Below are 27,968 nucleotides of genomic sequence, written 5' to 3' on the forward strand. Positions count from 1 at the left end.
TGCACAGTACGGCCACTTTGTGCCTTGCGCTTCGCTTCCAGACCGGGCGGGAGCTGTGCCTCGCCCCGGTGTCCTGGACACGAACAGCTGGGCGCCGCTGCGGAGAGAGGGAAGCGCCGCGCGGGTGCCGGGCCCAGCGCAGCGCCCAGTCCTGAGGCGCCCTCCTGCGGCCGCTGCTCGGCGACCTCCCGGCCCTGCGGCTGCGGCCCCGCCCCCGCGCTGACGTCACCGCATTCCGGCTCCGCTCCTCCCGCCGCGGCGCCCGCACCGCAGTGACAGCCAGCCGGGCCCGGTGGCGGAGAGGAAGTGCGGTCCGCGCCAGACTCGTCCCCGCCGAAGCCGGCTCCCCGCGGCTCGGGTGACAGCGTCGCGGCCGCCGGACGCAGCGCGGGGCAGGCGCGGCCAGAGCCGAGCGCAGCGGAGGCTCCGGCGGAGGCGCGGGGAAAATGGCTGATGACTTTGGCTTCTTCTCGTCGTCGGAGAGCGGGGCCCCGGAGGCGGCGGAGGAGGACCCGGCGGCCGCCTTCCTAGCCCAGCAGGAGAGCGAGATTGCAGGCATAGAGAACGACGAGGGCTTCGGGGCATCTGCCAGCAGCCATGCGGCCCCCGCGCAGCTGGGCCCCACGAGTGGGGGTGAGTCAGCGCGGGGCCTGGAGCGGGGCTCAGGGCGCGCACCCGGGGGACCCCGGCCGGGGCCCAGCGGCACAGGGTAGAGAGCCTGCTCTAGGCCAGCCGGGGCAGGAGCTGGGGGACGTGGGGAAGAATCTTCCTGGAGCTCTCCATGTAGCACTTCCGAGCTGGGGATGAGGCCTCCCCTGGGGCTGTGGATCCGGTGACTCCCGGGACAGGAATTCGGTCATGACATTTCATCCCCAGGCCAGCTTCCCCACTGCCCGGCTCTGGAATCCAACCCTAGCTCAGTTTTGAGAGTCCCTCCTGAGCCTCCTAATATCCTGGCTGTCCCAGGCTCCCAGCTAAGTATGCAGGTGTGGGCAGAACACAGCCCTCCTGGCCCCTCAGGCTTAGCTCTGTCCTGCAGCTGGGAAAAAAAGAGGACCCTGGGTGCTCCAGGAAGTCACTAACCTTCCCCGGTGACCACCTGCCATTCGGCAGTCGCTGGCTAAGCGCCTTGGTTACATTTAATCACTTCATACATGTTACTGAACCCATTTCAGAGATGGTAAAACTGAGACTCAAAGGGGTATGCTATTGAAATAACTAATAAGTGGCAGATCAAGAATTTAAACCTGATTCTTTTTATTTTTTATATATTTTTTCTCTTCCTTTTATTGAGATGGGGTCTCGCTGTGTTGTCCAGGCTGGTCTCGAACTCCTGGGCTCAAGCGATCCTCCCACATCTTCCTCCTAAAGTGTTGGGATTACAGGTGTAAGCCACCACACCTGGCCGTGAATTTAAACCTGTTTCTGTCAGACTGGAAGCCCTCTCCACCTGACCACACTGCCTTCCAAGTGTCTAGCTCTGAGTTAGATACCGGAATGTGGGCCACAAAGAGCCATCAGTCAGATGTGGTAGGGCCCTTCAGGGTTTTGTAGTTGTCGACTTAATGGTTTTCCAAAGGTGGTCCGGAGCTATCATGGTTTTCTGTGATTGGCTTCAGACTTCAGAGTTCATGCCTCGTCCCTGAGAGATCATCTTTATCAATGATGTTCCTGCCCTGGTTCTGGCTAGCAAGAATGATTTTGTGAAATATTTAGTAAAAAAAGTAGATATCAGCCGAGTGCGGTGGCTCTCCTGAAATCCCAGCAGTTTGGGAGTCCAAGGCGGGTGGATCACGAGGTCAGGAGATCGAGACCATCCTGCCTAACACAGTGAAACCCCATCTCTACTGAAAATACAAAAAATTAGCTGGGTGTGGTGGTGGGTGCTTGTAGTCCCAGCTACTTGGGAGGCTGAGGCAGGAGAATGGCGTGAACCCGGGAGGCGGAGCTTGCAGTGAGCTGAGATCGCGCCACTGCACTCCAGCCTGGGTGATAGAGCGAGACACCGTCTCAAGAAACAAACAAACAAAAAGTAGATATCACCTTCATGGGTGCATCCAAAACAGGTTTTACTTCCTGTTAATGTCATTTTGGAGAGGTTTATGGGCCTGTTGTGATAGTGCTGACATGTATACATATAGATATATTTTGGTTAATGATGTTTACAAGGCTCTTCACAGTCATGTTTGTATTCATTCCACATTTGCTGAGCACCTACTGTGTGCCGGGACACTAGGGATACAGAAATGAATAAGACAGTTCCTGTGGCTGAGGAGTTTGAAGCATCTCTGTATCTCCTTGATATGAGAAATGTAACCAGGCTTTTGTAACATGCAAGAAACTGGTGGCCCAGATAATCTGAGTATCTTGCCCAGAGTCACACAGCCAGGAGTGACCGATCTAGGGCTTGATCCCACACCTCCCAACTCTGGGCTCCATTCTCTTTCAAATGCTGTGGAGCCTGGGCAGCATGGTGAAACCCCATCTCTACAAAACATACGAAAATTAGCCAAGCGTGGTGACATGTAGCTGTAGTTGTAGTTCCAGCTACTCGGGAAGGCTGAGACAGGAGCATCGCTTGAGCCCGTGAGGTGTGGGTAGGTTGCAGTGTGCTGTGATCATGCCACTGCACTCCAGCCTGGGCAACAGTGAGACCCTGTCTTTAAAAAAAATATGTGTAGCAGTCACCTCCTTGGGAGGAGATAGGATGTGGGGTGAGAAGCACTGGGTCTTTTGCCACCTGTCTGGGACAGCAATGGAGGGCTTCTGAAGTGGCAGCGTCCAGCACCTCAGTACAGAGCCTGCCCTGTCCCAGGGAATTCCTGAGAAATGCCTGCCCCAGTTAATGCACCAGTATTCATTGGTCCACACCTCTGTGAGACCACCCTTTTCTTCAGTCTGGCTCACTGGGGCCTGTTGGGGGAGGGGTGCAGGGAAGAGGAGGGAGGCCTTGTGGGGAGGTCCTGCTGAGGGGAGCCATTGCCAGAACCTCAGGAGAGAGAAGATGGGATTCAGGCCGAGGGCAGCCAGACGCCTCTGGCAGCTGAGCAGTTTGTGGCCTCTCCCAGGATGGTGGGGCTCCAGGGGCTTAGAGCCTGGATGGGAAGTTCTGTCCTTGGCAGAGCTGGGGCACAGATTGGCCTCAGACCCGAGGTGACAGGGAGAGAAACAGACACGCTCGCTTCTTCCAGGGAGCTGGCTGGGACACAGCCTTCTGAGGGTCTCCCAGGCACATACCTGCTGACTCTGCAAAGCCTCAGCTGCCCTCCTTAGTCGGGTCGGGGAACAGGGAGGTGTTAAGGGATGGTGGCTCAGTGGGTGGCCAGATGGACTAGAATTGATCTGACCTTCTCAGCCTGCGCAGTGCTGAACAGGTAATCTTCCCCTGACCAGGGATGTGTGCCAGGAGCCTGGATGGGGCAGAGAAAAAGCACCCTGGCCTGCTGGGAGTTGGGCAAAAACTGGCTCTGGCAGCAGCCGCCAGTCATTACCTCTGAGGCACCTTCTCTTGGATGTTGGGGTGCTCGGATTAACAGTCTCTGTGCCGACACTGGGCTCAGGTGCCCCTGGGGAAAGAGGGATCTGGTGTAGACCTGTGCTGGAGCTGCAGGGAGCCCTCCTCTCTGGCGGGGCCTGTGGCCCTGGGTGATCTGCGTGATGGACACTGTTTCCATTCATCAGCCTTGGGTAGGTTTCCATTTTCACACCCAGTTTGCTGAGCACCAGGCCTGGCTCTGACTTGCCTGTCAGTTCTGGGCAAGCCCATTTCCCCCGCTGGGCCTCAGTAAGCTCACAGGAATGTTCTGGACCCTCTCTGCCCTTGTTCCAAAATGGGTCAGGCAGCTGAGGGAAGCAAACAGCCAGGGGTTTATCCCTGAGACGTGTCTCTGCCTCAGTCCTGTTCTGCCGGCCTGTGAGTGTGGACTCCCGGTGATAGATGTGCAGTGGGCAGGTGGAGAGCCCTGTGGGAACAGGTACTTGGAACGCTGTGTGGGTGTGTGTGGACTCCCAAGGAGGCCGAAACGGCATCTCCAGAGGAACACTCTGGAGGCTGAGGCTGGGGCAGAGAGACTTTCTGAAGGTCAGGGTAGACTCCGGGCAGTTGCATGCAGATGTGGGGTCTGACACTGGGGTTGGTCAGGGCGGAGTGGAGTGGTGCAATTTCTTGAGAAGGCCAAGTGTACTGACCGGCACCACAGGAAATAGACAGACCCTGGTAACGTGAAGCCCTGCTAGAGGAGACAGCCCTGCAGGAGAAGCCCCTTTTCGGAAGATGCTGCCACTGAAACCCTATTGGTCCCACGGTGATGTAGGGGCCAGGACACCCACGCGGGAGAAGCCTTATCTGAAGGAATGGGGGTGACAGCTGGCAGAGTTGGTTGGAATCAATCACTGTTTGACTCTGAAAGTAAAGTCAATTATGATTTATGTCACCCAGGGATTATTTCCGTGGGATTAAGTGTCCTTCCCTTCAGTCCCCAGGCCAAACACACTGTCGCTGCTCACAGCCCTCTCTGGCTGGTGAAGGGCTGTTTGACCATCTGCCTAATAACCTCATGTGGCCTCCATGGCTTTTTGCTAGGAGGCACGGCAGTTTCTGAGAGCCTTGCAGATAACAGCAGGCCTCAAAAGAACAATTCAACTTGCATTTAGCCAACAGTCACTGCTCACCCCTTGCATGCTGGAGCCCTGAGGAGCTAAGTAGGACACAGAGCCGGGTAAAGGGGTACACACAAGCCCTGGGGATCATAAGTAATTGCACAAGAGGATGGGAGATACTGTATGATATCCTGGGATACCCCAAAAGTGAGACCTACCATAAGTGCCTAGGGAAGTAGAGGAAGCAGAAGAGGGCTTCCCAGAGGAGGTTACTTATGAGCTGGACCTTGGAGAATAAATGGATCCAAAAAAGCGTTCTTTAGAGAGGGAAGCAGGATGAAAGCATGGGGATGAGGGTGGTGTGTTTGGGGAAGGAGGAAACCAGAATTTAGGGTTTGTGGGATGGGCTGGTGGGAAGTGAGCCAGGAATGGGCAGGGCCAGATTGTAGAGATCCTCATGTTCCAGGTTAGATGTATTCATCTGGCAAATATTTATTGAGTCTCTGTCATGTGCCAGGGATTGTTGCAGGTGGTGGGCCCCATCATGGATGAAACCAAGTCCACACCCTCATGGAGGGTCTGTTCGATGGGGGAAGACAGATAATAAACACATAGACAAATAAACAGCAGGCTGTAGTAAGTGCGCTTAATACTGCTGGAGGAATAGGAAGGGGTGCCCAAGGGGTGGATGGGGGTGTGGTCAGGGAGGCCTTTAATTAGGCAGCATTTCAGCAGAAGCTGAAGGGGGTGAGGGAGCAGCTTTCCAGGCAGAGGGAACAGCACCTGCAAAGTCCCCAAGGCAGGAGCAGGCGCTACAGGCCACTGTGGTCCATGGGAAGTGGATTTCTTTGGAGTTTGTTTTCATGACATTTTGAGTCAGAGGAGAGGCACAGGTAAGTGCATGTTTTACAGACTGTCAGCCCTGGCAGTTGGTTTGAAAGAAGGATGGGAGAGGCTGGAGTCAAGGGGGCCTGTGAATGGGCAAAAGCCGTGCATTTGTTGTCTTTCTTTCATGCATTTATTTACTTGTTTATTCAACAGATAATGATTGAGCACCTGCAAAGGCACAAGTGCGTGCAGGTCTCTGGGAAAGACACAGGAGAAGAGAAGGAGACACAGTTGTGTCTTCCCAGCTGTTTGCCCCTATTTAGCAGGCAAAGCAGTTGTGCAGGTGCAAGATGCTGAGGGCCGGGCCTGGGGCTGAGCTGCGGGAGAGAGTGGAGGGCAGCTGTGAATGTCACTGTTGTAGCTGAAGCCCCAGGAATTGGTGACTAATCAGATGTCAAGGAAAGGGACAGGGAGGAGTCACTACTGAGGGCAAACTTCATTCCTTCTGGGAGGGGCACAAAGAGAAAAAATGTGCCAGGTGCTGTCTGGTGGGAACTGCAACTCCTGCTCACCCAGGAGGAGCAGTTGCTTAAGGCACCTCAGGGACAGGCAGAGACACGTCAGCCCCTCTTTTCCTTATCCAGTATAGCCCCCACCCTGAGCTTACAGCAGCTCAGCCTACTCACCAGGCACAGACTCCACAGGTAATCTGGCCATTCCCAGCCATGGCCAGGGGTCAGTGATTTCGGGTAGGTAAGGAGCTATTCCTGGCTGGGTGATTTTGAGCAATTGCATGGCCTGTCTGAGCGTCAGCTTGAGTATCTGTAAAATGGGTTGACAACAATTTCGTTGCAGGGCTGTGGTGAAAATAAAATGGACTAATGGCTGTGAGAGGCTTTGTAAACAGTCAGGGATGGGATTGAACCTAAGTTATATATATATCCGTTATGTCTGCTTGCATGTGGGTCAATATATGCATGCGTGTACACAGAGTTTGGGTTGAGGGGCTAATGTAGGACCATTTCCTGCTTGCTATAAGCTAAACAGTAATACTATCTCCTCGTTCTCTTTCCAGCTGGTTCTGAGGACATGGGGACCACAGTCAATGGAGATGTGTTTCGGGTAAGCAAGGCTCTGTCTCAGCACTGGTGAGGACCAACAGCCCTGATCTCAGTAACTTAAAGCCTCATTGTTGTAGGCTTACGGCTCCAAGTTCTCCTGTTCATTATATCTGATGCGTTGGGGTGGGAACATAGAGAAAGGTTTTTGGCATGTTTTCTTGTCATGTAGAGGGCAGGAAAGAAGAATAAGGACCACCAGTGATTGAGATTGATGGGGAGTAACCTCAAGTTGCCCATGGTGATGTCTGATTTTGGGAGGGAGAGGTCAAGTAGCCCACGGTGGCATGAGATGAAGGCAGCGCAAGGCCTTCCCTGACCATGTGCCACTGACGGGAGGCAGAACCCAGGCCATCTCCACACACAGGGCGGGCCCTTTGGTCCAGATATTCCACTTCCAGAATTTTCCCAAAGGAAATAATTAGACAAGGCCACCCAGATTCTCTGCAGGATTATTTATAATGGCAGACAAATTGGAGACAACCTAAGTATCCAGCATCAGGGGACTGAATAGATAGATTAGAAAACCATGCTGTTGTTAAAAAGGACAATCAGGGTTGGGCGCAGTGGCTCACGCCTGTGATCCCAGCACTTTGGGAGACTGAGGTGGGTGGATCACTTGAGGTCAGAGTTCAAGACCAGCCTGGCCAACATAGTGAAACCCCATCTTTACTAAAAATACAGAAAATTAGCCCGTCATAGTGGCAGGTGCCTGTAATTCTAACTACTTGGGAGGCTGAGGCAGGAGAATTGCATGAACCCACAAGGCGGAGGTTGCAGTGAGCCGAGATCATGCCATTGCTCTCCAGCCTGGGAGATTAAGAGTGAAACTCCATCTCAAAAAAAATAAATAAATAAAAAATAAAAGGGCAATCAGAGCTTCCTGTATTGACATGAAAAGATGTCCACAATAGATTAAGTGGAAAAAGCAGCTTGCAGAATAATATACACAGTATGGTCCTGTGTTTTTTTTTTTTTTTTAATATGTTTGGGCCAGGTGTAATGGCTCACACCTGTAACCCTAGCACTTTGGGAGGCCAAGGCAGGCGGATCATGAGGTTGGAAGATTGAGACCATCTTGGCTAACACGGTGAAACCCCATCTCTACTAAAAATACAAAATTAGCTGGGCGTGGTAGCGCATGCCTGTAATCCCAGCTACTTGGGAGGCTGAGGCAGGAGAATTGCTTGAACCCTGGAGGCGGAGGTTGCGGTGAGCTGAGATTGCGCCACTGCACTCCAGCCTGGGCAACAAGAGCAAAACTCTGTCTCAAAAAAAAAAAAAAAAGTTTGCACTACATATCTGAAAGGATGTGTACCAGCTGTTAACAGTGGTTAGCCCTGAGGGCAGGGTGGGATGGGGATAAGAAAAGGGCATTCACTTTCACTGGGTTGTTTAAAAATTCTTTAAGTGTTTTTTTAGCACAAAAAAGGAAAACCCAGTCGGGCACAGTGGCTTATGCCTGTAATCCCAGATTTTGGGAGGCCGAAGTGGGAGGATCGCAGGAGTCCAGGAGTTTGAGACCAAACTGGGCAACATAGTAAGACCCGTTTCTACAAAAAATGAAAAACTAGCTGGGGCAATAGTGTGTGCCTATAGTCCCCGCTACTCAGTAGTCTGAGGTGGGAGGATTGCTTGAGCTGGGGAGGTCAAGGCTGCAGTGACTAGGATTACACTAGTACACGTAGCCTGGGTGAGTCTTTTTTTTTTTTTTTTTTCTTTTCTTTTCTCGCGATGGAGTTTTGCTCTTATTGGCCAGGCTGGAGTGCAATGGCACTATCTCGGCTCCCTGCAACCTCCGCCTCCTGGGTTCAAGTGATCAAGTGATTCTCCTGCCTCAGCCTCCTGAGTAGCTGGGATTACAGAAGTCCACCACCATGCCTAGCTAATTTTTTGTATTTTTAGTAGAGACAACGTTTCCTTTTCTTTTTTTTGAGATGGAGCCTCGCTCTGTCGCCCAAGCTGGAGTGCAGTGGCGCGATCTCTGCTCACTGCAAGCTCCACCTCCTGGGTTCACGCCATTCTCCTGCCTCAGCCTCCCGATTAGCTGGGGTTACAGGCGTCCACCACTATACCCGGCTAGTTTTTTGTATTTTTAGTAGGGACAGGGTTTCACTGTGTTAGCCAGGATGGTCTTGATCTCCTGACCTCCTGATCCTCCCGCCTTGGCCTCCCAAAGTGCTGTGATTACAGGCGTGAGCCACCATGCCCGGCATGACGGCCTTAAAAAAAAAAAAAAAAGGGAAAACCCTAGTAAGTGTATTTCTAGTTAAGACTGCTTCTGTCTGCACCCGCCTGACTCTCTTCCCCTTGAATACACACAAATCCATTTTAGTACTTTGAGGGAGCTCAGACCACAGAGGCGTGCAATCGTCCTCACCTCAGCCCCACAACCAGATGCCTGGTGGGGCTAAACCTCCCCTCAGAGCCTTCATTCCCACTCAGACTGGGCCAAAGACCCTTGATCCTGGGGACTTTGGCTGTGGGATCTTCTGAGCCCTGCCCTGGAGGAGCTGGCTTCTTAAATCCTCTGGGGGAATAAACAATCCTTATTTTCTTATGTAAGAGGGATGGGCTGGTACCTTATGCAGGGAAACTGGCCAAGTCCTGTTTCTGGAAAATTACTCAACTATCAGCAAGCTGGAAAAGTCGATCTCTAGGACTTCAGCAGCTTCATGTCTGGTTGGGCCTGAGGGAGTCAAAGAATGAGGATTTGCTTCTGTGCAGCTTGGTAGATCACTGAGACTTAGGCTGCCCAGGCTCTGGGCACATTCAGAAGGACTTTGCTTGACCCCACAGTTCTCTGTCCTAAAGTGGACCCAGAGCTGGAAATATGCTTGGAACCACAGAAGTATGTAGAACATGGCTGGGCACAATGACTCACGCCTGTAATCCCAGCACTGGGAGGCTGAGGTGGGTAAATCACTTGAGGTCAGGAGTTCGAGACCAGCCTGGCCAACATGGAGAAACCCTATCTCTACTAAAAATACAAAAATTGGCTAGGCAGTATGGTGGGTGCCTGTAATCCCAGCTACTCAGGAGGCTGAGGCAGGAGAACTGCTTGAACCCGGAGGCAGAGGTTGCAGTGAGCTGAGATCACACACTGCATTCCAGCCTGGACGACAGAGCGAGACTTTGTCTCAAAAAAAAAAAAAAAAAAAGTACCTAGAACACTCTCAGCAGGATCGTTTACCTTTCCTAAAGACGAGCATCGTGAAGCTCAGCGCGGTGAAGTGGTGAATGCAAAGTCACCTAGGAAGTCAGCCAGTTCTGGAGTGCACCCCATTTGACTGACTTGGCCCCCCGCCTTCTCCCTCCCAACCCCTCATCCCTTGGTGAGCCCTGGGTGAATCTGAGGAACTCTGGGCCTCTCCTCTTTTCCAATCTCAGTGAGAACCCTTATTTTCACTGTTACTAAGAATCACAGCAAGTGTGTTTATTTGTAAATCATATCATATCAGTGCCATCCTAGAATCCTTACAGGCAGGGCAGGGTCACAGACGAACTGAGTCACTCAGAAGCACGGTGGCAAAGCCCCAGCTTGCCTACATCTCCTGACCTCTGACCCGGTGTGCTTTGCCTTACCGCTCTGTTGCTGGAACTGGCTGGCCACAGCAGCTGGGTCACAGGTGGAAAGCCTCAGCTCTTTAAGATTGAGCATAGCAGATCTGGCCTGCACCTGCCTGGGGAGGAGAAACCTTGGCCTGTGCACACCCAACACTTTCAAGGATCCTGGACCGAGCTTTTGTGCTTCCTTTGTTACTCTTTTCTGCAGTCCGTGCACCACGAGCTGGTCCAGCTGCAAACCCGATTGCCAACATAGCCTAAGGACAAGCCTGCCCACACCTATTCCAGCTCCATTTGGCACAGCCAGTGTCAGGGACAGAAGGGCCCTGCAGGACTCCGCCTCCCCACCTCTGCACAGATCCTCTCTCCTTTCCCTTAATACTCCCATCATCCTCCTTTGAGCTACTTAGAGGAATCAGCAGCTCAGCTTAGCTTAGATTTAGCCGATCAATCCCAAAGAAGGATGTGGCTCATCCTCTTGGCCGTCCCTGGAGTCGCAGCACACGCTTGGCTGGTGTGGGTCCGCAGAGGCTTTCATGGGTGGGCCCAGCAGAGGGGTCCCTCAGGAGAGGGATTCTAGGGAGCTAGACTGAGACAAGCCTGGCCCTGACTGTCGCCTCCTGCCTTCTGGTCCTGGCTATTCCTGCCCCTTTCTCTCTCCAGAGCTTGGGAGGGGTCAGAACATTGCTCTAGCCACTGGTGAGCTCTCCTGGTTGCCACCCCTCCTGGCTGTGACTTGATCTCCCCACTGAGAAGCTCAGGTGATTAAAGGAGAGCCCAGTTGTGGCCCCTGACACTGTCACTGGCAAGGGTAGGGGTGGGGGCAGGGACGAGAAAATCAGTTCTGAGCAGCCCGGAAATAATGAGTGACGGCTGCTTCTCGGGGCTTTACCTGCTGGCAGCGGCACTGTGCTCTCCTGGTCACGGTACACTGAGGGCCAGCATGTGTGGGGCCCTGCCACCCTGGAACAGCGGGCGACAGCAGCCATGCTGTCCCTCACACGCACACGCCCTCCATGGGCTGCGGAGTGTTTCCATAGCATCTCGTGAGCCTCACTTCCCACCGGTAGTAGGATGTTGTCACTCATTTAACAGGTTTGAGAGCCAAGCTGCCCAGGGAAGGGACTTCTCAAAGGTCACGAGTCTGGTGAGCGGCAGAAGGGGGTTGTAAAGCCCAGCCCCTCTGATGGAGTGTCCAGTGCTCTCCCGTGCCCTCCACACCCCTGTGTACCCAGCCACTTGTTTATTCATTTGGTTTATATGTTTGGTCATTTATTCATTTGGTCAGTGCACATTCTTTTATGGCTACACACCTGCTAGGGCAGCAAATAAATGGATATGGAGGCAAATCCACTGGGTAGTTTGTCTCCAAAGAGCTCTCTTGGCCAGGCGCGGTGGCTCATGCCTGTAATCCCAGCACTTTGGGAGGCCAAGGTGGGCAGATCACGAGGTCAGGAATTTGAGACCATCCTGGCGAACACGGTGAAACCCCAGCTCTACTAAAAATACCAAAAAATTAGCTGGGCGTGGTCGTTAATACAAAAAAATTAGCCAGGCGGGTGCCTGTAGTCCCAGCTTCTTGGGAGGCTGAGGCAGGAGAATGGCGTGGACCCGGGAGGCGACAGAGCTTGCAGTGAGCAGAGATCGCGCCACTGCACTCCAGCCTGGGTGACAGAGTGAGACTCCGTTTAAAAAAAAAAAAAAAAAAAAAGAGCTTTTTTTTTTTTGAGAGACAGGGTCTTGCTCTGTAATTGAGACTGGAGTGATCAAGGCTCACTGCAGCCTTGACCTCTTGGGCTTAAGTGATCCTCCTGCCTCAGCCTCCTGAGTAGCTGGGACTACAGGGAGGGCCATCATGCCTGACTAATTTTTAAATTTTTTTATGGAGATGTGGTCTCACTATATTGGCCAGGCTGGTGTCAAACTCCTGGGCTCAAGCAGTCCTCCTGCTCAGCCTTCCAAAGTCCTGGGATTACAGGTGTGAGCCACTGTGCCTGGTCCCACACTGGCTTCTGATAGAAGACAGGGACCTGGAAAGAGGCAGATGGGAGCCCAGGAAGGGAGGGCTTGGCTCTGGGGAAGTATTAGGAGCTAACAGATTGAGTTCTTCTCTGTGTAGGCACCAGCCAAGAGCTTAACGTGCATGATCTCCCTGAGTTCTCCCAACTCCCTGTGATGTCGGTTGTCATTATTGTTTTAATCCAGAGGGTTAACAGCTCGCTCGAGTTGTGTAGATAGTAAGAGGTAAAACTTGAATCCAGGATCAGGCGCCAGAGCCTGCCCTAAAGTTAGGGAACGCAACTGTGAGGGGACGCTGGCAGGGGGTTCCGAGGCTGCCCAGGGGATGTGGGTGGCCTTGGCCAAGGGAAGAGCATGTGCAAAGCCGCAGAGGGTTGGTCATTCAGTCCGGGGTTCACCCGAGCCTGGGACCTGCTGCACGAAGGGACGTGCCAGGAGAGCCAGGGGGGGCCAAAGGTTTCGGGTGAGCCCTGCATAGCCCCCACTAGAGTGCATCAGTGGGCCTTGCAGCTGGTTGTAAGGGGTGGAGATGTGGACCCAGTTTGGCCAGCCTTGGCACCTTGGGCCTAGGGCAGGACACTATGGGGGCTGAAAGTTTCCTTAAGGCTGTTCCCACACCCAGACTGCGGGCTGCAGCAGAGGTTTAGATGGAGTCAGAAGACCTGGACTTTCACTTTCTGCTTTTTCCCGGCTGGCTGGCTGTGCGCTAGTCACTTAACCGCTCTGAGCCTGGTTTCTCATTTGTAAAATGAGAATTAGAGGCTCCGCTCCGCTGCCACACAGGGCTGTGGGAAAAGTGCTCTGTAGCCCCGGACGCTTCTCACAAATTCCTGGCCCAGCCCCTCATTGAGCTTCGGATGGTGTGTGGGGGTGTGTCCCAGAGGAAGGCGGGCCAGAGGCCTGGGGGCAGCCGGAGCTGGGGACCCAGTCTCTAGTCTTGGCTTGAGAAGGAGACAAGCAGGAACACAAAGTATACATCACAGAAGTGGTGCATGGGCCCTATTAGCTACTATGTGACCAGTCACACCCAGCAATTCAGTTTGAATCCTGGCTCTGTCACTTCCTGGCTGGGTGACCTTGGCTCTTTGGAGATAGAGTTTCCCTACCTGTGAAACAAAAAGAATAAAGCTTGGCTGGGTATGGTGGCTCTTGCCTGTAATCCCAGCACTTTGGGAGGCTGAGGAGGGCGGATCACTTGAGGCCAGGAGCTTGAGATCAGCCTGGCCAACATGATGAAACCCTGTCTCTACTAAAAATAAAAAATTAGCCGGGCGTGGTGGTGCCCACCTGTAATCCCAGCTACTCGGGAGACTGAGGCAAGAGAATCATTTGAGTCCGGGAGGCGGAGGTTGCAGTGAGCAGAGATCACGCCACTGCACTCCAGCCTGGGTGACAGAGTGAGACTCTGTCTCAAACAAACAAACAAAAAAGGGCCGGGCACTGTGGCTCACGCCTGTAATCCCAGAATTTTGGGAGGCTGAGGCGGTTGGATCACAAAGTCAGGAGTTCAAGACCAGCCTGGACAAGATGGTGCAGCCCCGTCTCTACTAAAAATACAAAAATTAGCCGGGCGTGGTTGTGGGCGCCTGTAATCTCAGCTACTTGGGAGGCTGAGGCAGAGAACTGCTTGAATCCGGGAAGTGGAGATTGCAGTGGGCTGAAATCACGCCACTGCACTCCAGCCTGGGTGACAGAGTAAGACTCCATCTCAAAAAAGAAAAAAAAACAAACAAAAAACACCAAAAAACAACCAAAAAATAAACATGTAGGGTTGTGAAGATTAAAGAAAGCCATTTAATTGCAAGTTCTCCGGAGTCTTAATTTAGGGCAGGCTTGGCCAGGCGCGGTGGCTCATGCCTGTAAACCTGGCACTTTGGGAGACCGAGGCGGGTGGAACACCTGAGGTCAGGAGTTCGACACCAGTCTGGCCAACAGTAGAGAGAGAACCCCGTCTCTACTAAAAATACACCACACCTAGCCAGGTGTGCTGGCAGATGCTTATAATCCCAGCTACTTGAGAGGCAGAGGCAGGAGAATCGCTTGAACCCAGAAGGCTGAGGTTACAGTGAGCCGAGATCCTGACATTGCACTCCAGCCTGGGCAACAGAGTGAGACTCCGCCTCAAAAAAAAAAAAAATTAAGGGCAGGCTTTATGGAGATGGCGGGCCCTGAAGGATACAGATGAAAAGAGACTCCTGCCCAGGGCCCCTCTCCACTCCTCTCCTCCCACATCTGGCCACATGTGTATATTGATTTCCCAAAGGCTCCAGGCCCACGTGATTCCTACACATGCTGGCTCTTGGCCTGAAATGCCCTTCCCCATCTCTCCCCACTGTAATCTGTCTCCAGGTAAGAATGGTGCCCTCCCCCACTCTCTACCTGACCTGTGTTCCAGCAAGGTTCACATTTCCCCAGCCATGTTCTCATTTGCGAGGGACTCCCTGTCCCAACTTCCTGGAAGATGTCTTGCTCATCCCTGTCCCCAAGCCTGAACATCTCTGAATTCATTCAACATTCTTGAAAGGCGGCCGGACGCGGTGGCTCAAGCCTGTAATCCCAGCACTTTGGGAGGCCGAGACAGGCGGATCATGAGGTCAGGAGATTGAGACCATCCTGGCTAACATGGTGAAACCCCGTCTCTACTGAAAAATATAAAAAACTAGCCAGGCGAGGTGGCGGGCGTCTGTAGTCCCAGCTACTCGGGAGGCTGAGGCAGGAGAATGGCGTAAACCCAGAAGGTGGAACTTGCAGTGAGCTGAGATTAGGCCACTGCACTCCAGCCTGGGTGACAGAGCGAGACTCCATTTCAAAAAAAAAAAAATTCTTGAAAGGCTCCTGCAGCCAGGCCCTCCCGGTGCTGGGTGCTGTATAGAAACAGGCAGCCTCTGTCCTCCTGGAGCTTGCTTACTTTTCTGGGGGAGGGAAGGGGGAAAACACAGATAATAAACAGGTAAACAAGCCAAGGCCTCAATCAGGAGGCAGAGGAAGCCCTAGGAAGATACAGACCCTCGATTCTAGGGGAAGAATGTTCCAGACAAAGCCTCTGAGGGGATACAAGATGAGCTTGCATGAAGGCCAGTTTGGCAAGAGTGCACAGATAGAGGACAGAAATCAGAGGCCCAGGGAGAGACCAGATCACTTGAATTTTGTTCTAGCCATAATAGGGACCCTTCACATATTTTATTTTAATTATTTTTATTTTAGTTTTATTTATTTATTTTTTGAGAGAGTCTCACTGTGTCACCTGGAGTACAGTGGCACGATCTTGGCTCACTGCAACCTCCATCTCCCGGGTTCAAGCAATTCTCCTGCCTCAGCCTCCTGAGTAGCTGGGATTACAGGCACCTGCCACCACATCTGGCTAATTTTTGCATTTTAGTAGAGATGGGATTTTACCACGTTGCCCGGGGTGGTCTTGAACTCCTGAGCTTAGGCAGTCTGCCTGCCTCAGCCTCCGAAAGTACTAGGATTATAGGTGCCAGCCACCATGCCCGACTGCCTTTGGATATTTTAAAGTGTGACGTGATAAATCGGATTTAGGCTCTGAACAAGCCATTCGGGCATTTTGTGGAGATGAGGCTGCAGGAAGCAGAGACCATCTGTGGTCCAGGCCAGGGGTGGTGAGGTCCGGAGGGAGAGTTTTAGAGATAGTGATGACAGGCCCTGCTGATGACTTGCACGGGGGATGGGAAGGAAGGAGAAATCAAGGACGAGCATGAGGCTGGGGCCTTAGTACCCTTGGGAAATTGTTCACTGTCCCTAGGCTTTCATTTTAACATCTGGAACAAAAATCCAAGAAAGCAAAGGAGGTTTTGTAAAAATGCTGTGCGACACAAGGCGAGTGGGTGAGTGGCGATTGGAGGAGGCAGCCCCCACTACCCTTTCTCATAGACCTAAAGGCTGAGGTCTCGATGCCATGTGGATGCCACCCTAAAGACAACGCTCAGATATGACCCTCTCTTCCCTTCCTCCTCCCCCACAAGGGCATTGTGGTGCCTTTTTCTCAGACGGAGGGTGGGGGCAATTTTGGGGAATGAAAAGTCAAGTGGCGTTCGGGATTCCTGAACACCCACATGGGCTGGCGCAGAGAAAGGGCTCAGTATATGTTTGCTCAAGGAGTGGGGATTGGGTGGTGGTCAGATGGCTGCCTTCATTGTATTTTTATTTTTATTTCCAACTTCTCTGACCTCTCAAGTCATTTTAGACAGAGGTAAGTGTTGGGAAGAAAATAAAATAGGGCACCTGGGTAAACCCATATACACAAAGTAACAGGGCAGTTGTCTGCAGATGGAAGGCTCTGTAGGTTTGGGCAGCGGTGCTGGGAGGAGTCCTCGCTAGCCTGGCCTCAGAGCAGCGTTGTTCCCAGCAAGGAGCAGCGGTGAACTTGTGTTCTCTGGATGAGGGCCCCAGAAGGGTGCACTGGGATGTTGGGAGAGAGTCTCTGAATTGAAATGCAGCGCTGTGCTGGAAGAGGAGTAAGGGTGGCGCCCAGCTGCCCTGATGATCCCAGGAGCCAGGCTGCACCCCTGTCCTGGGCCTGCCCTTCCCTCACTCCCCAGACAGCTGGAGACCGAAGCCCTGATGTGCCATCTGTGTTCCCTCTCCCAGAGCTCCTCCCTGAACCAGGCGCCTGCTGGCTCCAGGGATCTTTGCTCATCCAGGCACTGAGGATAGATGGGCGCCGTAGGACAGAGGGTGTGCCAGACACTCCTGTGGGGAGAAGATGTCAAACAACACGGGCAGTCATGGCAGTTTTGATAACTGCTTGAAGGAGGAGGAGAGGAGACTATTGCAGTCCAGAAGCGCCAGGAGACAAAGGCGGGGCGGCTGGAGTGGAATGCCTGCAGACAGAAATGTGGAGGGCGTGGGTGCCAGAGCGGGTGTGGCTGGACCTGGATTGGAAAGGCTTTGCCAGACCAGAGGGTGCCACACCCTTGTGAGCAGAGCTCACAGTCCTCAGCGCTTTGGGTCCCCAGCTCTGGCAAGGGGTGGGGAGACGTGAGCAGAGCCCCTGCCTGGGAGTCAGGGACCTGGACTCTAGCCCTGGCTCTGCCACTACATTGTCCCATGTCTCTGGGCCTCAGTTTCCTCCCCTGTAAAATGGGAATAATAATAGTAGTAATTCTAGCTACTATTCACTGAGCCAGCACTCCACACCAAACACTCTTCTAAATGTCTCACAAATATTATAGCATTAAATCACAACAGCTCTTAGGGATGTTCTTAATATTATTCCTTTTTTTTTTCTGAGACAGTCTCACTTTTATTGCCCAGGCTGGAGTGCAGTGGTGTGATCTGGGCTCACTGCAACCTCCCCCGCCCCCGGATTCAAGTGATTCTTGTGCCTCAGCCTCCCGAGTAGCTGGGACTACAGGCGTGGGCCACCATACCTAGCTAATTTTGTGTTTTTAGTGGAGATGGGGTTTCACCATGTTGGTCAGGCTGGTCTTTAATTCCTGACCTCATGTGATGCACCCGCCTTGGCCTCCCAAAGTACTAGGATTACAGGCGTGAGCCACCGTGCCTGGTCTTTTCCCATTTTTCTTTCTTTTTTTTTTTTTTGAGACTGAGTCTCATTCTGGACCGGGCTGGAGTGCAGTGGCATGATCTCCGCTGACTGCAACCTCCGCCTCCCAGGCTCAAGCGATTCTCCCAAGTTCCAGCCTCCTAAGCAGCCACCACGCCTAGCTAATTTTTTGTATTTTCAGTAGAGACGGTGTTTCGCCATGTTGGCCAGGCTGGTCTCAAAAACTCCTGGCCTCAAGTGATCCACCTGCTTTGGCTTCCCAAAGTGCTGGAATTATAGGCATGAGCCACCGTGCCTGGCCTTTTTTTTCTGTAATTGAAAAAAATTTTTTGAAAATAGTGACAGGGTCTTGCTGTATTGCCCAGGTTGGTATTAAACTCCTGGCCTCAAGCTATCCTCCTGCCTTAGCCTCCTAAAGTGCTGGGATTATAGGCATGAGCTACCATGTCCAGCCCCATTTTTCAAATGAGAAAACAAAAGTCAGGCAAGGTTAAGCAATTTCTCCCAGGCCTTACAAACATTTCATAGTATGAGAGGTGGCATCTGAACTGAGACAACCAGGCTGCAGAGTCCAAGTTCTTCCCCATGGTGTGATCTGAGCTATGATCATGCTGCATATCTCAGGGATTCTTCTCTACTCAACAGATATCTACTGAGCATCTGCTGGGCCAGGCACTGTGCTGGGTTCTGGGGACACAGCAGTGAAAAGGACAGAGATGACATCCTGATGGCAGAGACAGACAAACACATTATAAAGTAAGGTCCTTTTGGGCTGGGCATGGTGGCTCAAGCCTGTAATCCCAGCACTTGGGGAGGCCAAGGCCGGCGGATCACTCGAGGTCAGGAATTCGAGATCAGCCTGACCAACATGGAGAAACCCCGTCTCTACTAAAACTATAAAAAATTAGCCAGCCATTGTGATGGGCGCCTGTAATCCCAGCTACTCAGGAGGCTGAGGCAGGAGAATCACTTGAACCTGGAAGGCAGAGGTTGCAATGAACCAAGATCACGCCACTGCACTCTAGCCTGGGAAACAGGGACATGTCATCTCAAAATAAATAAAGAAAGAAAGAAAGAAAGAAAGTGAGGTCTTTTAGGACTAAGTGTTAGGAGTTGATACAACCGGCCGGGCGCGGTGGCTCAAGCCTGTAATCCCAGCACTTTGGGAGGCCGAGACGGGCGGATCACGAGGTCAGGAGATCGAGACCATCCTGGCTAACACGGTGAAACCCCGTCTCTACTAAAATATACAAAAAATTAGCCGGGCGAGATGGCGGGCGCCTGTAGTCCCAGCTACTCGGGAGGCTGAGGCGAGAGAATGGCGTAAACCCGGAGGCGGAGGTTGCAGTGAGCTGAGATCCGGCCACGGCACTCCAGCCTGGGCGACAGAGCGAGACTCCGTCTCAAAAAAAAAAAAAAAAAAAAAAAAAAGGAGTTGATACAACCACAAGAGAGATTTTAATGACAGTAACATAAGGGACTCACTGTGCCAAGCAGTATTTTTATATTTTATTTTTATTTATTTATTTTTTGAGATGGAGTTTTGCTCTTGTTGCCCAGGCTGGAGTGCAGTGGTGCAATCTTGGTTCACTGCAACCTCAGTCTCCCAGGTTCAAGCGATTCTCCTGCCTCAGCCTCTGGAGTAACTGGGATTACAGGCATACACCACCACGCCCGGCTGATTTTTTGTATTTTTAGTAGAGTCAGGGTTTCTCCATTTTGGTCAGGCTGGTCTTGAACTCCCAACCTCAGATGATTCGCCCGCCTCGGCCTCCCAAAGTGCTGGGATTACAGGTGTGAGCCACCCGCCCGATGTTCTTTATAATTTAACTCATTTCATCCTTATGCCCTCCCATCAGGGTGCATACTGTTATTTAGCCTATTTTATGACAAAGAAAGTGGCTGGCACACGCTTTCTTGAGTCTCCTGCTTGGGGGGTATCAAAACCTATGACTGGGCTGGAGGCAATGATCAGGCACAGAGAGGGTGAGTAACTTGCCAGCAGTCACACAGGTGGCGGAGTGTTGCTGGCAGAGGGAACAGCAAGTGCAAAGATAGGTGTAGTCACCGGAGACGGTGGATATGAGATGGTTTGAGGTCGAATTATCCAGACATGAGCGAGTCCCCAGCAGGGGCAGCAGAGACAGTGGGGCAGGTGTGCTGGCTGGATAGACTGCTGCGTGTTTGTGTTGTAGGAGGCCAACGGTCCTGCCGATGGCTACGCAGCCATTGCCCAGGCTGACAGGCTGACCCAGGAGCCTGAAAGCATCCGCAAGTGGCGAGAGGAGCAGAGGAAACGGCTGCAAGAGCTGGGTGAGGGTGGGGCTGAGGCGGGGTTGGCTGGGTGGGCTGTGTGTGGGGTGGAATGTGTGGGGAGTCCTCAGAGTGCATGGAACCCTGCATGCCTTAATGTGGGACTGGGCCGGTGTGGTCCTGAGGCTGCCTGGCAGGGGCCAGGGGAGGAGCAGCCAGGGTGGCCAGGCCTGTGCATCCCCAGCTGGAAAGCAGCCGCTCGTTCTTCTGTGGGGTCCTAGATGCTGCGTCTAAGGTAACAGAACAGGAATGGCGGGAGAAGGCCAAGAAAGACCTGGAGGAGTGGAACCAGCGCCAGAGTGAACAAGTAGAGAAGAACAAGATCAACAACCGGTGAGAGGGCTGTGGGGATATGAAGGGGCTGTGGGGACATGAGGGGTCTGTGGGGACATGGGAGGGTGGGGACATGGGGCTGTGGGATATGAGAGGGTGGGGACATGAGGGGGTTGTGGGGACATGAGGGGGCTGTGGGGACATGAGAGGGTGGGGACATGAGGGGGTTGTGGGTACATGAGGGGACTGTGGGGACATGAGAGGGTGGGGATATGAGGGGGCTGTGGGAACATGAGAGGGGCTAATGGGGATATGAGGGGGCCATGGGGACATGAGGGGGCTGTGGGGACATGGGAGGGTGGGGACATGGGGCTGTGGGATATGAGAGGGTGGGAACATGAGGGGGTGGGGACATGAGAGGGTGGGGACATGAGGGGGTTGTGGGGACATGAGGGGGCTGTGGGGACATGAGAGGGGCTAATGGGGACATGGGATGGTGGGGATATGGGGCTGTGGGATATGAGAGGGTGGGGACATGAGGGGGCTGTGGGGACATGGGAGGGTGGGGACATGGGGCTGTGGGATATGAGAAGGTGGGGACATGAGGGGGCCGTGGGGACATGAGAGGGTGGGGACATGAGGGGGCTGTGGGGACATAAGAGGGCTGTGGGGACATGAGAGGGTGGGGACATGAGGGGGTTGTGGGTACATGAGGGGACTGTGGGGACATGAGAGGGTGGGGATATGAGGGGGCTGTGGGAACATGAGAGGGGCTAATGGGGATATGAGGGGGCCATGGGGACATGAGGGGGCTGTGGGGACATGGGAGGGTGGGGACATGAGGGGGCTGTGGGGACATAAGAGGGCTGTGGGGACATGGGAGGGTGGGGACATGAGAGGGTGGGGACATGAGGGGGTTGTGGGGACATGAGGGGGGCTATGGGGACATGAGAGGGGCTAATGGGGACATGGGATGGTGGGGATATGGGGCTGTGGGATATGAGAGGGTGGGGACATGAGGGGGCTGTGGGGACATGGGAGGGTGGGGACATGGGGCTGTGGGATATGAGAAGGTGGGGACATGAGGGGGCTGTGGGGACATGAGAGGGTGGGGACATGAGGGGGCTGTGGGGACATAAGAGGGCTGTGGGGACATGAGAGGGGCTGTGGGGACATGAGGGGGCCATGGGAACATGAGGGGGCTGTGGGGACATGAGAGGGGCTATGGGGACATGAGGGGGGCTATGGGGACATGACTGAACATTGCCCAGTGCTTCCTGCCTTTGAGGCTGTGCCCTTCAAGGTACAAGGTCTTCCAGGAAGGGAAAGGCCTGTTCTGGGAAAAGCTACCCTTCTGTCTAGGGAACTGATGTATGCCAGGCTCTGGGGTAGGCACTGAGGAGATGGAGATAAGGAGGACCCAGTCTTATGTCCTCAAAGGGCACAGAGGAGAAAAACACACACGTTTGACTGAGCTCGAATACACTAGGGCCCTCTGCACAAAGGCCATGGAAGCAAGGAAACAGGTCAGGGAGGGACCTCTGTGTCTTGGGACTTGGGCTTTGGAAGATGACTAGGAGGTCATCAGGGAAAAAAGGGCAGGGGGTGGGGGGCGCATTCTAGACCTGGGTACGAAAGAAAAAAATGTGATGTATTGGGCAACGGGGCCAGGGAGTGGTGGGAGAGAAGGCGGGAACCTGTGGGCTCACATTGTAAGGGCCTTGGCTGATGAGCTGGGCAGTGACATGGGCGGTGGGGAGCCACTGAAGGTGTCTGAACAGGAGTAACATGATCAGGGATGGATTTTAGAGAAGGCGCTGGGGCCAGGGTGAGGGTCCCCATTCTCCTATTTGGGTCTGTGGATTGTTGCTGAGCCTTCCAGAACTATGCTTCCTAACACTTCTCCCACTGGAGGTACTAATGCTGTCTCTCTCTCTCTCTCTCTCTAACCTTCTGCCTGCCTGTCTGTCTTGCCATCTGTCTTCCCCCACCTAACCCCTTCCCTCAACCTTTCCCTCAAGGATCGCTGACAAAGCATTCTACCAGCAGCCAGATGCTGATACCATCGGCTACGTGTACGTGTCTCTTTTGCTTCTCTGTCGGGGAAGCTAGAGAGGGAATGGCCACCACAGTTTCTTGAGTTTCCTGCTTGTGGGATATAAATGAGTGTGGCTGGGCTCGGAGCAATGGTCAGAGCAGGAGGCAAATGCCCTGGTGGGTGCAGGCACCAACCACCTCCCTCCCTCCAGCGAATTGGAGGCTGCTTGGCTAAATCAGAGCTCTGCAGGATAAAGGCAGAGAAAAGAATGTGCTTGGCACTCATTCCCATGTGGGAGGGGCAAGTGGCAAGCCACCCAAACTCCCTCCCTCTGAGATATCTCTTGGTGAGTGTGGGGGGTGAAGGGTTTTGTTTTTTTTGGGGGGGGGGGATGGAATTTTGCTCTTGCCACCCAGGCTGGAGTGCAGTAGTGTAGTCTCGGCTCACTGCAACCTCCACCTCTTGGGTTCAAGCAATTTTCCTGCCTCAGCCTCCTGAGTAGGTCAGATTACAGGCGCATGCCACCATGCCCGGCTAATTTTTGTATTTTTATTTTTATTTTTATTTTTTATTTTTTATTTTTTTTTGAGGCGGAGTCTCGCTCTGTCGCCCGGGCTGGAGTGCAGTGGCCGGATCTCAGCTCACTGCAAGCTCCGCCTCCCGGGTTTACGCCATTCTCCTGCCTCAGCCTCCCTAATTTTTGTATTTTTAATAGAGACAGGGTTTCACCATGTTGGCCAGGCTGGTCTCCAACTCCCGACCTCAGGTGATCCACCCACCTTGGCCTCCCAAAGTGCTGGGATTACAGGTGTGAGTCACTGTGCCCGACTGAAGGGGTCTTTTATTGAACAAAACAGACACTGAGCATGGGATGCTGGAGGCATGTGAAGGACAAGAGCTGCTCCTCTGTGACATCCATCTCTTCCTCCTGCCCCAGTGCACTGACTTTGGCCATCAGCCCCTGCCCAGACCACCACAGGCCCGCTCACGTTTCAGGTTTGGGTCTACTTGGTGTGATGAGTAATCAAGACCAGGGTTGGCAAACAGATTTTATCTCATGCCAACCTCAGTTGATTGGTAGAGGCATCCTGCAGGGTGGCGGTGGGGATTCTGGAGCTGAAGAGAAAGTGCTTTCTGTTCTTCACTCTAGGTGTGCCCTCACAGCCTGTTGTGTGTTGAGGCTAAGCCTCCTCTCACAGGGCACAGAGCACACCAGAGCCTTCGTCTGCTTCCTTCCACTCTCCCTCATTTAGTACTCATTGGCACTCGCCTTGTGCCAGATTGGTAAGACACCCACAGGCCGCCCCCCCACGGTGCTCGTGGTCTGGAGTGTGTTGTGATAAGGGCCTCGTGGAAGGACACAGTGAGCTCTGGAAGCCACTGTCTGCCTGGGGAGCCTGGGCAGGCTTCAGAGATGCAAGACCTTCAGCTGACCTTCAAGTGTGAGAAGGAGTTTGCTGGACGGGGAGGGTGGGAAGAGAAGGTGGGAGGAGCGGCTGGGGCCAAGGCATCTGGAGAGAAAAGGCCCAGCTGGCTGCAGTGGCTGAAGCTCTACAGGCCAGAATGGTGGGGATGGGTGGGAGCTGAGGCTGGGAGGTGGTTGGCTTGGGGCTGGTTGTAAAGCTCCTGTTGTGCCAAGGCTGAGCTTAGACTTGATCCAGAAGGCAGTGGGGAGCCACGGGAGGCTTCCAGCAAGGGATGGGGATGTCAGATGGGCATGGGTGCTGTGAAATACCACAGGGTGCTCAATGCTTCTGTTGAGTCTGAGCAAATGGCCCAGAGAGCACCCAGGAGAGCCCTGAAGAGAGAATATAGACCAGGGCTTCTCAAACTTTTTTTTTTTAAGACGGAGTCTCGCTCTGTCACCCAGGCTGGAGTGCAGTGGCATGATCTCAGCTCACTGCAACCTCTGCCTCCTGGGTTCAAGCAATTCTCCTGCCTCAGCCTCCCGAGCAGCTGGGATTACAGGTGGCTGCCACCACACCCAGCTAATTTTTTGTATTTTTAGTGGCGATGGGGTTTCACCATGTTGGCCAGGCTGGTCTCGAATCCCCGACCTCAAGTGATCCACCTGCCTCTGCTTCCCAAAGTATAGGGATTACAGGCGTGAGCCACTGCACCCAGACTCAAACTTTCACATGCCTGTGAATTACCAGGGGGTCTGGTGAAAACCCCGGTTCCGATTCAGCAGGACTGTGGGGAGGCCCAAGGGTCAGCATTTCTGACAAACTGTGTCGTCATGCTGATGCCATTGGACCATGGACACTTTGAGCTGCAAGGACGGAGGAGAGCCTCTGGACCCTGAAGGGACAGCTCCTAGGATAGCTTCCCTCATCCCCACCTGCCACCCAGCTCCACGCGGCACTTCTCTTTTTCCCAGGCCCACTTGCTACCTCACTGAATTCTCAGGCCAGTGAAATAGTTGGTAGGGCAGAGCTATGATGCTCATTTTACAGGCTATGAAATGAGCACACAGCCAGCATTGCTCGAGAGGGGCCAGGTCACCTGATCCGGGGTCAGCTCTTCCGTGGAGAGCTCCTGCCATCAGTCGTGTCTGGCATCGGCAGAACCGGTCCCGCTTGAGGTGGAGAGGGAGCTTCCAGGGACTTTTGAGGGACCCTCACTGGCCATACAGAACATAGACCCAGCTCTCCTCACCTAAGCATCCCTTATTGTCTTTCTCTTAATGAGTCCCACGTTGGATTTTGTTCACTATACTGTATTTACTTGTTTCCCCACTGTCCCTTAGTCAGTGGCTTCTGTAACCGTCAACTAGAACTTCTGATGAAGGACCGCCAGTTTTCATCCTAACTTGATTCCAACCAAAAGCAGACTCCAGTGGAGCATTCATGCCCCAGGCTGTGGCTCCATAGAGACACCATAGAGACAATGGTGGTTCTGGGCTACAAGGGGCTCTGTAGTGAAATATGCTTGGGATGTGGTAGATTCCATCACATACCCACCTTGGAGGGTCACGATGCACACAGCATATTAAAGGCTTTGAAAGTCTTGCTGTGAAGATCCTCTAGCTGGGTTTTCCATAGGTATTTGACCACAGTCTTTCTGGAGAATCCTCACACAGAGCATTCGGGCAGTGCTGAACTAGGCGCTTCTGTTAGGCGTTAGTCAATGTCCTACTTCTGCCAAGCTTTTGGAAATAGTGAAAATAGCTAAGGTCCTGCATTAGGTCCTCCAAGGGTCTTTAGGTGTCAGGAACCCCAGGTTGGGAACTCCTGATGGGGAGGTAATGAACAGAAGGTGCTTAGGCTGGGAAGACCTTTCTGAGCAGGTAAGGCCTGCACTGAGACCTGAATGGCAAGAAGCAGCAAGCCAGGAGCAAGTCTGGGGGAAGTGTGTTCCAGGAAGAGGTGATAGCAAGGTCCTGCCTCGGGACCAAGCTAGGCTTCCTCTTGCGCCAAGGCTGCCCTCCTCTGAAGTCAGGGGGGCACAAGGCTGGGGAGGACAAAGTGCCCCAGAGTAGGCTGGGCAAAGCAGCCTTGCTCAAGGGAAAGGCTGGGGAAAGGCAGACTGCTATAAAACCCCCCTGTCCTATCTCCACCTGCAGGGCATCCGAGGAGGCTTTCGTGAAGGAATCCAAGGAGGAGACCCCGGGCACAGAGTGGGAGAAGGTGGCTCAGCTATGTGACTTCAACCCCAAGAGCAGCAAGCAGTGCAAAGATGTGTCCCGCCTGCGCTCGGTGCTCATGTCCCTGAAGCAGACGCCACTGTCCCGCTAGGTGCCTGCTAGGTGCATGGCCACAGAGCACGGGCCGGGGCTGGGCAGAGGAGGAGCAGCTGCTTTGGTCGGTGTGGAGACTCACAGCAGCTGCTACCCACAGCCTATTCCACTCCTCCCCATCTCCAGGCGCTGGGAGGGGGACCCTCACCCCTCTCACCCCTCACTCCCTCCTGGCCCTATGGTCCAGCCCCTCACACCTCCTCTCAGTCTACTCAATTGTGACTGTCCCTCCTGATGTATTTTTTTTTCTTGGCTTAAAGGGTGTGTTGTTAACTCTTTTTACACTTATTATCATTCTCATTTCTCTGGAAGCCTCAACTGGTGTCAGGGCTCAGTTTGTGCTTAGAACTTTCCCAGCTTTATGGCCTTGAAAGAAGGTGAGACTGTTTCCCCATTTCCCAGCCAAGTGGGAGCCTCAAGTTGTCTGTCTGTCGCCTCCATCTCCAGGAGGAAAGACAGCCTCTCGCAGAATGCTTTTGTAACCTCGATCCTTTAACAAGTCTGTGAGGTAAATTCTGTTATTCTCATCCTATAGCCAAGGACACCAAGGTTCCCAGAGGGGAAGTGGCTTGTAGTGGGAGGGAAAAGCAAGACCAGAGGTTCCTGGTGGTAGCTTCCTTCTAAGCCTGGGTAAGAGCCCTGAAGACCCATGAGACTCCCTTCCTCGGGGTTGGCTGGGACCCTCTGGATGTGGAGGGTCCACTGCCCTGTGTGTTTCGCTTCCTCCTTCGGCTGGGCCCATCTGTGGATTCAGGATAAACAACCAGTGACCACACCTTCTTCCCCTTCAGCAGAGTTTGCAAACAGGATGCTCATGACCTGCATGATGTTTAAAAAGATTTGAGTAATTGCCAGTAAATATTAGCTTCCTAGGGCTTCTGTAAGAAGGTACATGAACTAGCTGGCTTAGAACAGAAGTTCATCGTCTCATAGTTCTTGAGGCCAGAAATCTGAAATCAAGCTGTGGCAGAGCCATGCTCCCTCTGAAGGAGCTGGGGAAGGGTCTGTTCCACCTGCTTCTGGCTTCTGGTAGCCTCAGGCATCCCTTAGCTGGCAGATGCATCACTGCAATCCTGCCCCCATCAGATGGCTGTCTGCACATTGCCTTATAGGTGTATCTGTCTTTGTGGCCAAATCGTCTTTTTTTTTTTTCCCCTTCTCAAATAGGGTCTCACTTTGTCACTGAGGCTGGAGTGCAGTGGCACAATCTCGGCTCACTGCAGCTTCAACTTCCTTGGGTCAGGCGATCCTTCCACCTCAGCCTCTCAGGTAGCTGGGACTTCAGGCACGTGCCACCACATTCGGCTAATCTTTGCATTTTTAGTAGAGTTGGGGCTTTGCCATGTCACCCAGGCTGGGCTCCAACTCCTGTGCTCAAGTGATTTACCCACTTTGGCCTCCAGAAGTGCCAGGATTACCGGGATGAGCCATAGCACCCAGCCTAAGGTCACATTCTAAGGAACTAAAAGGACTTCAACATTTTTGGAGGGAGACACCATGACACCAACACTTACAGTGTTCATCCTCTTTAAAAGTGTCATAGTCCTCACCACTCCATGTCCTTGTCTTGTACCTGGAGGCCAAGAGTCGCCACAGTGCACTGCTCTACACCTATCAGCTCTGCCTCAAAGCTGACAGAACATGGTGGAGGCGAGACACTTAGCTGGCCCTAGTACAGCCCTCCACTCTGAGATCTAGACTTTTGGGGGATTCAAGAAGGGGTGTGGCTTCACTCCCTTTTTCCTTCTGCCAGCTTGAAGCTGGTGTTGAAAACAGTAGAATCGCACCCAGGAAGAGCGTTGGAGGAGAGCTGACCACAGACCAGGAATGCCTGTTTGAGACTTTCCATGGAGGAGGAACTCACAGGTCACCTCTCCTCCAGAGTTTGCTCAGGTCCTCAGCCTCTTCCAGAACCCTCAAAAGTTACGTACACAAATCGCTGGAGAG

The 27,968-nt window shown here is 53.2% G+C and overlaps 1 protein-coding gene across 5 annotated transcripts; it reads left to right on the top strand.

Annotated features, from left to right (window-relative positions):
• Window positions 1-205: 205 nt before the first annotated feature.
• Window positions 206-26,339, top strand: CLTB (clathrin light chain B). Of its 5 annotated transcripts, none has more exons than XM_033180099.1 (6): window positions 206-633; window positions 6,503-6,549; window positions 19,854-19,971; window positions 20,193-20,304; window positions 22,266-22,319; window positions 25,848-26,339. In XM_033180099.1, exons 1-6 carry the CDS (start codon window positions 447-449, stop codon window positions 26,017-26,019), a joined length of 690 nt encoding a protein of 229 aa, XP_033035990.1. In that variant the 5' UTR covers window positions 206-446; the 3' UTR covers window positions 26,020-26,339. The 5 variants fall into 5 exon arrangements, with proteins under 5 accessions (XP_033035990.1, XP_033035992.1, XP_033035993.1 ...); XM_033180102.1 differs by lacking the exon at window positions 206-633 and adding an exon at window positions 3,952-3,974; XM_033180103.1 differs by lacking the exon at window positions 206-633 and adding an exon at window positions 6,103-6,176.
• The last annotated feature ends 1,629 nt before the right edge of the window (window positions 26,340-27,968 follow it).

Source organism: Trachypithecus francoisi, unplaced genomic scaffold (genome assembly GCF_009764315.1).
Source record: "Trachypithecus francoisi isolate TF-2019V2 unplaced genomic scaffold, Tfra_2.0 Lachesis_group2, whole genome shotgun sequence".
Classification (NCBI taxonomy): Eukaryota; Metazoa; Chordata; class Mammalia; order Primates; family Cercopithecidae; genus Trachypithecus; species Trachypithecus francoisi.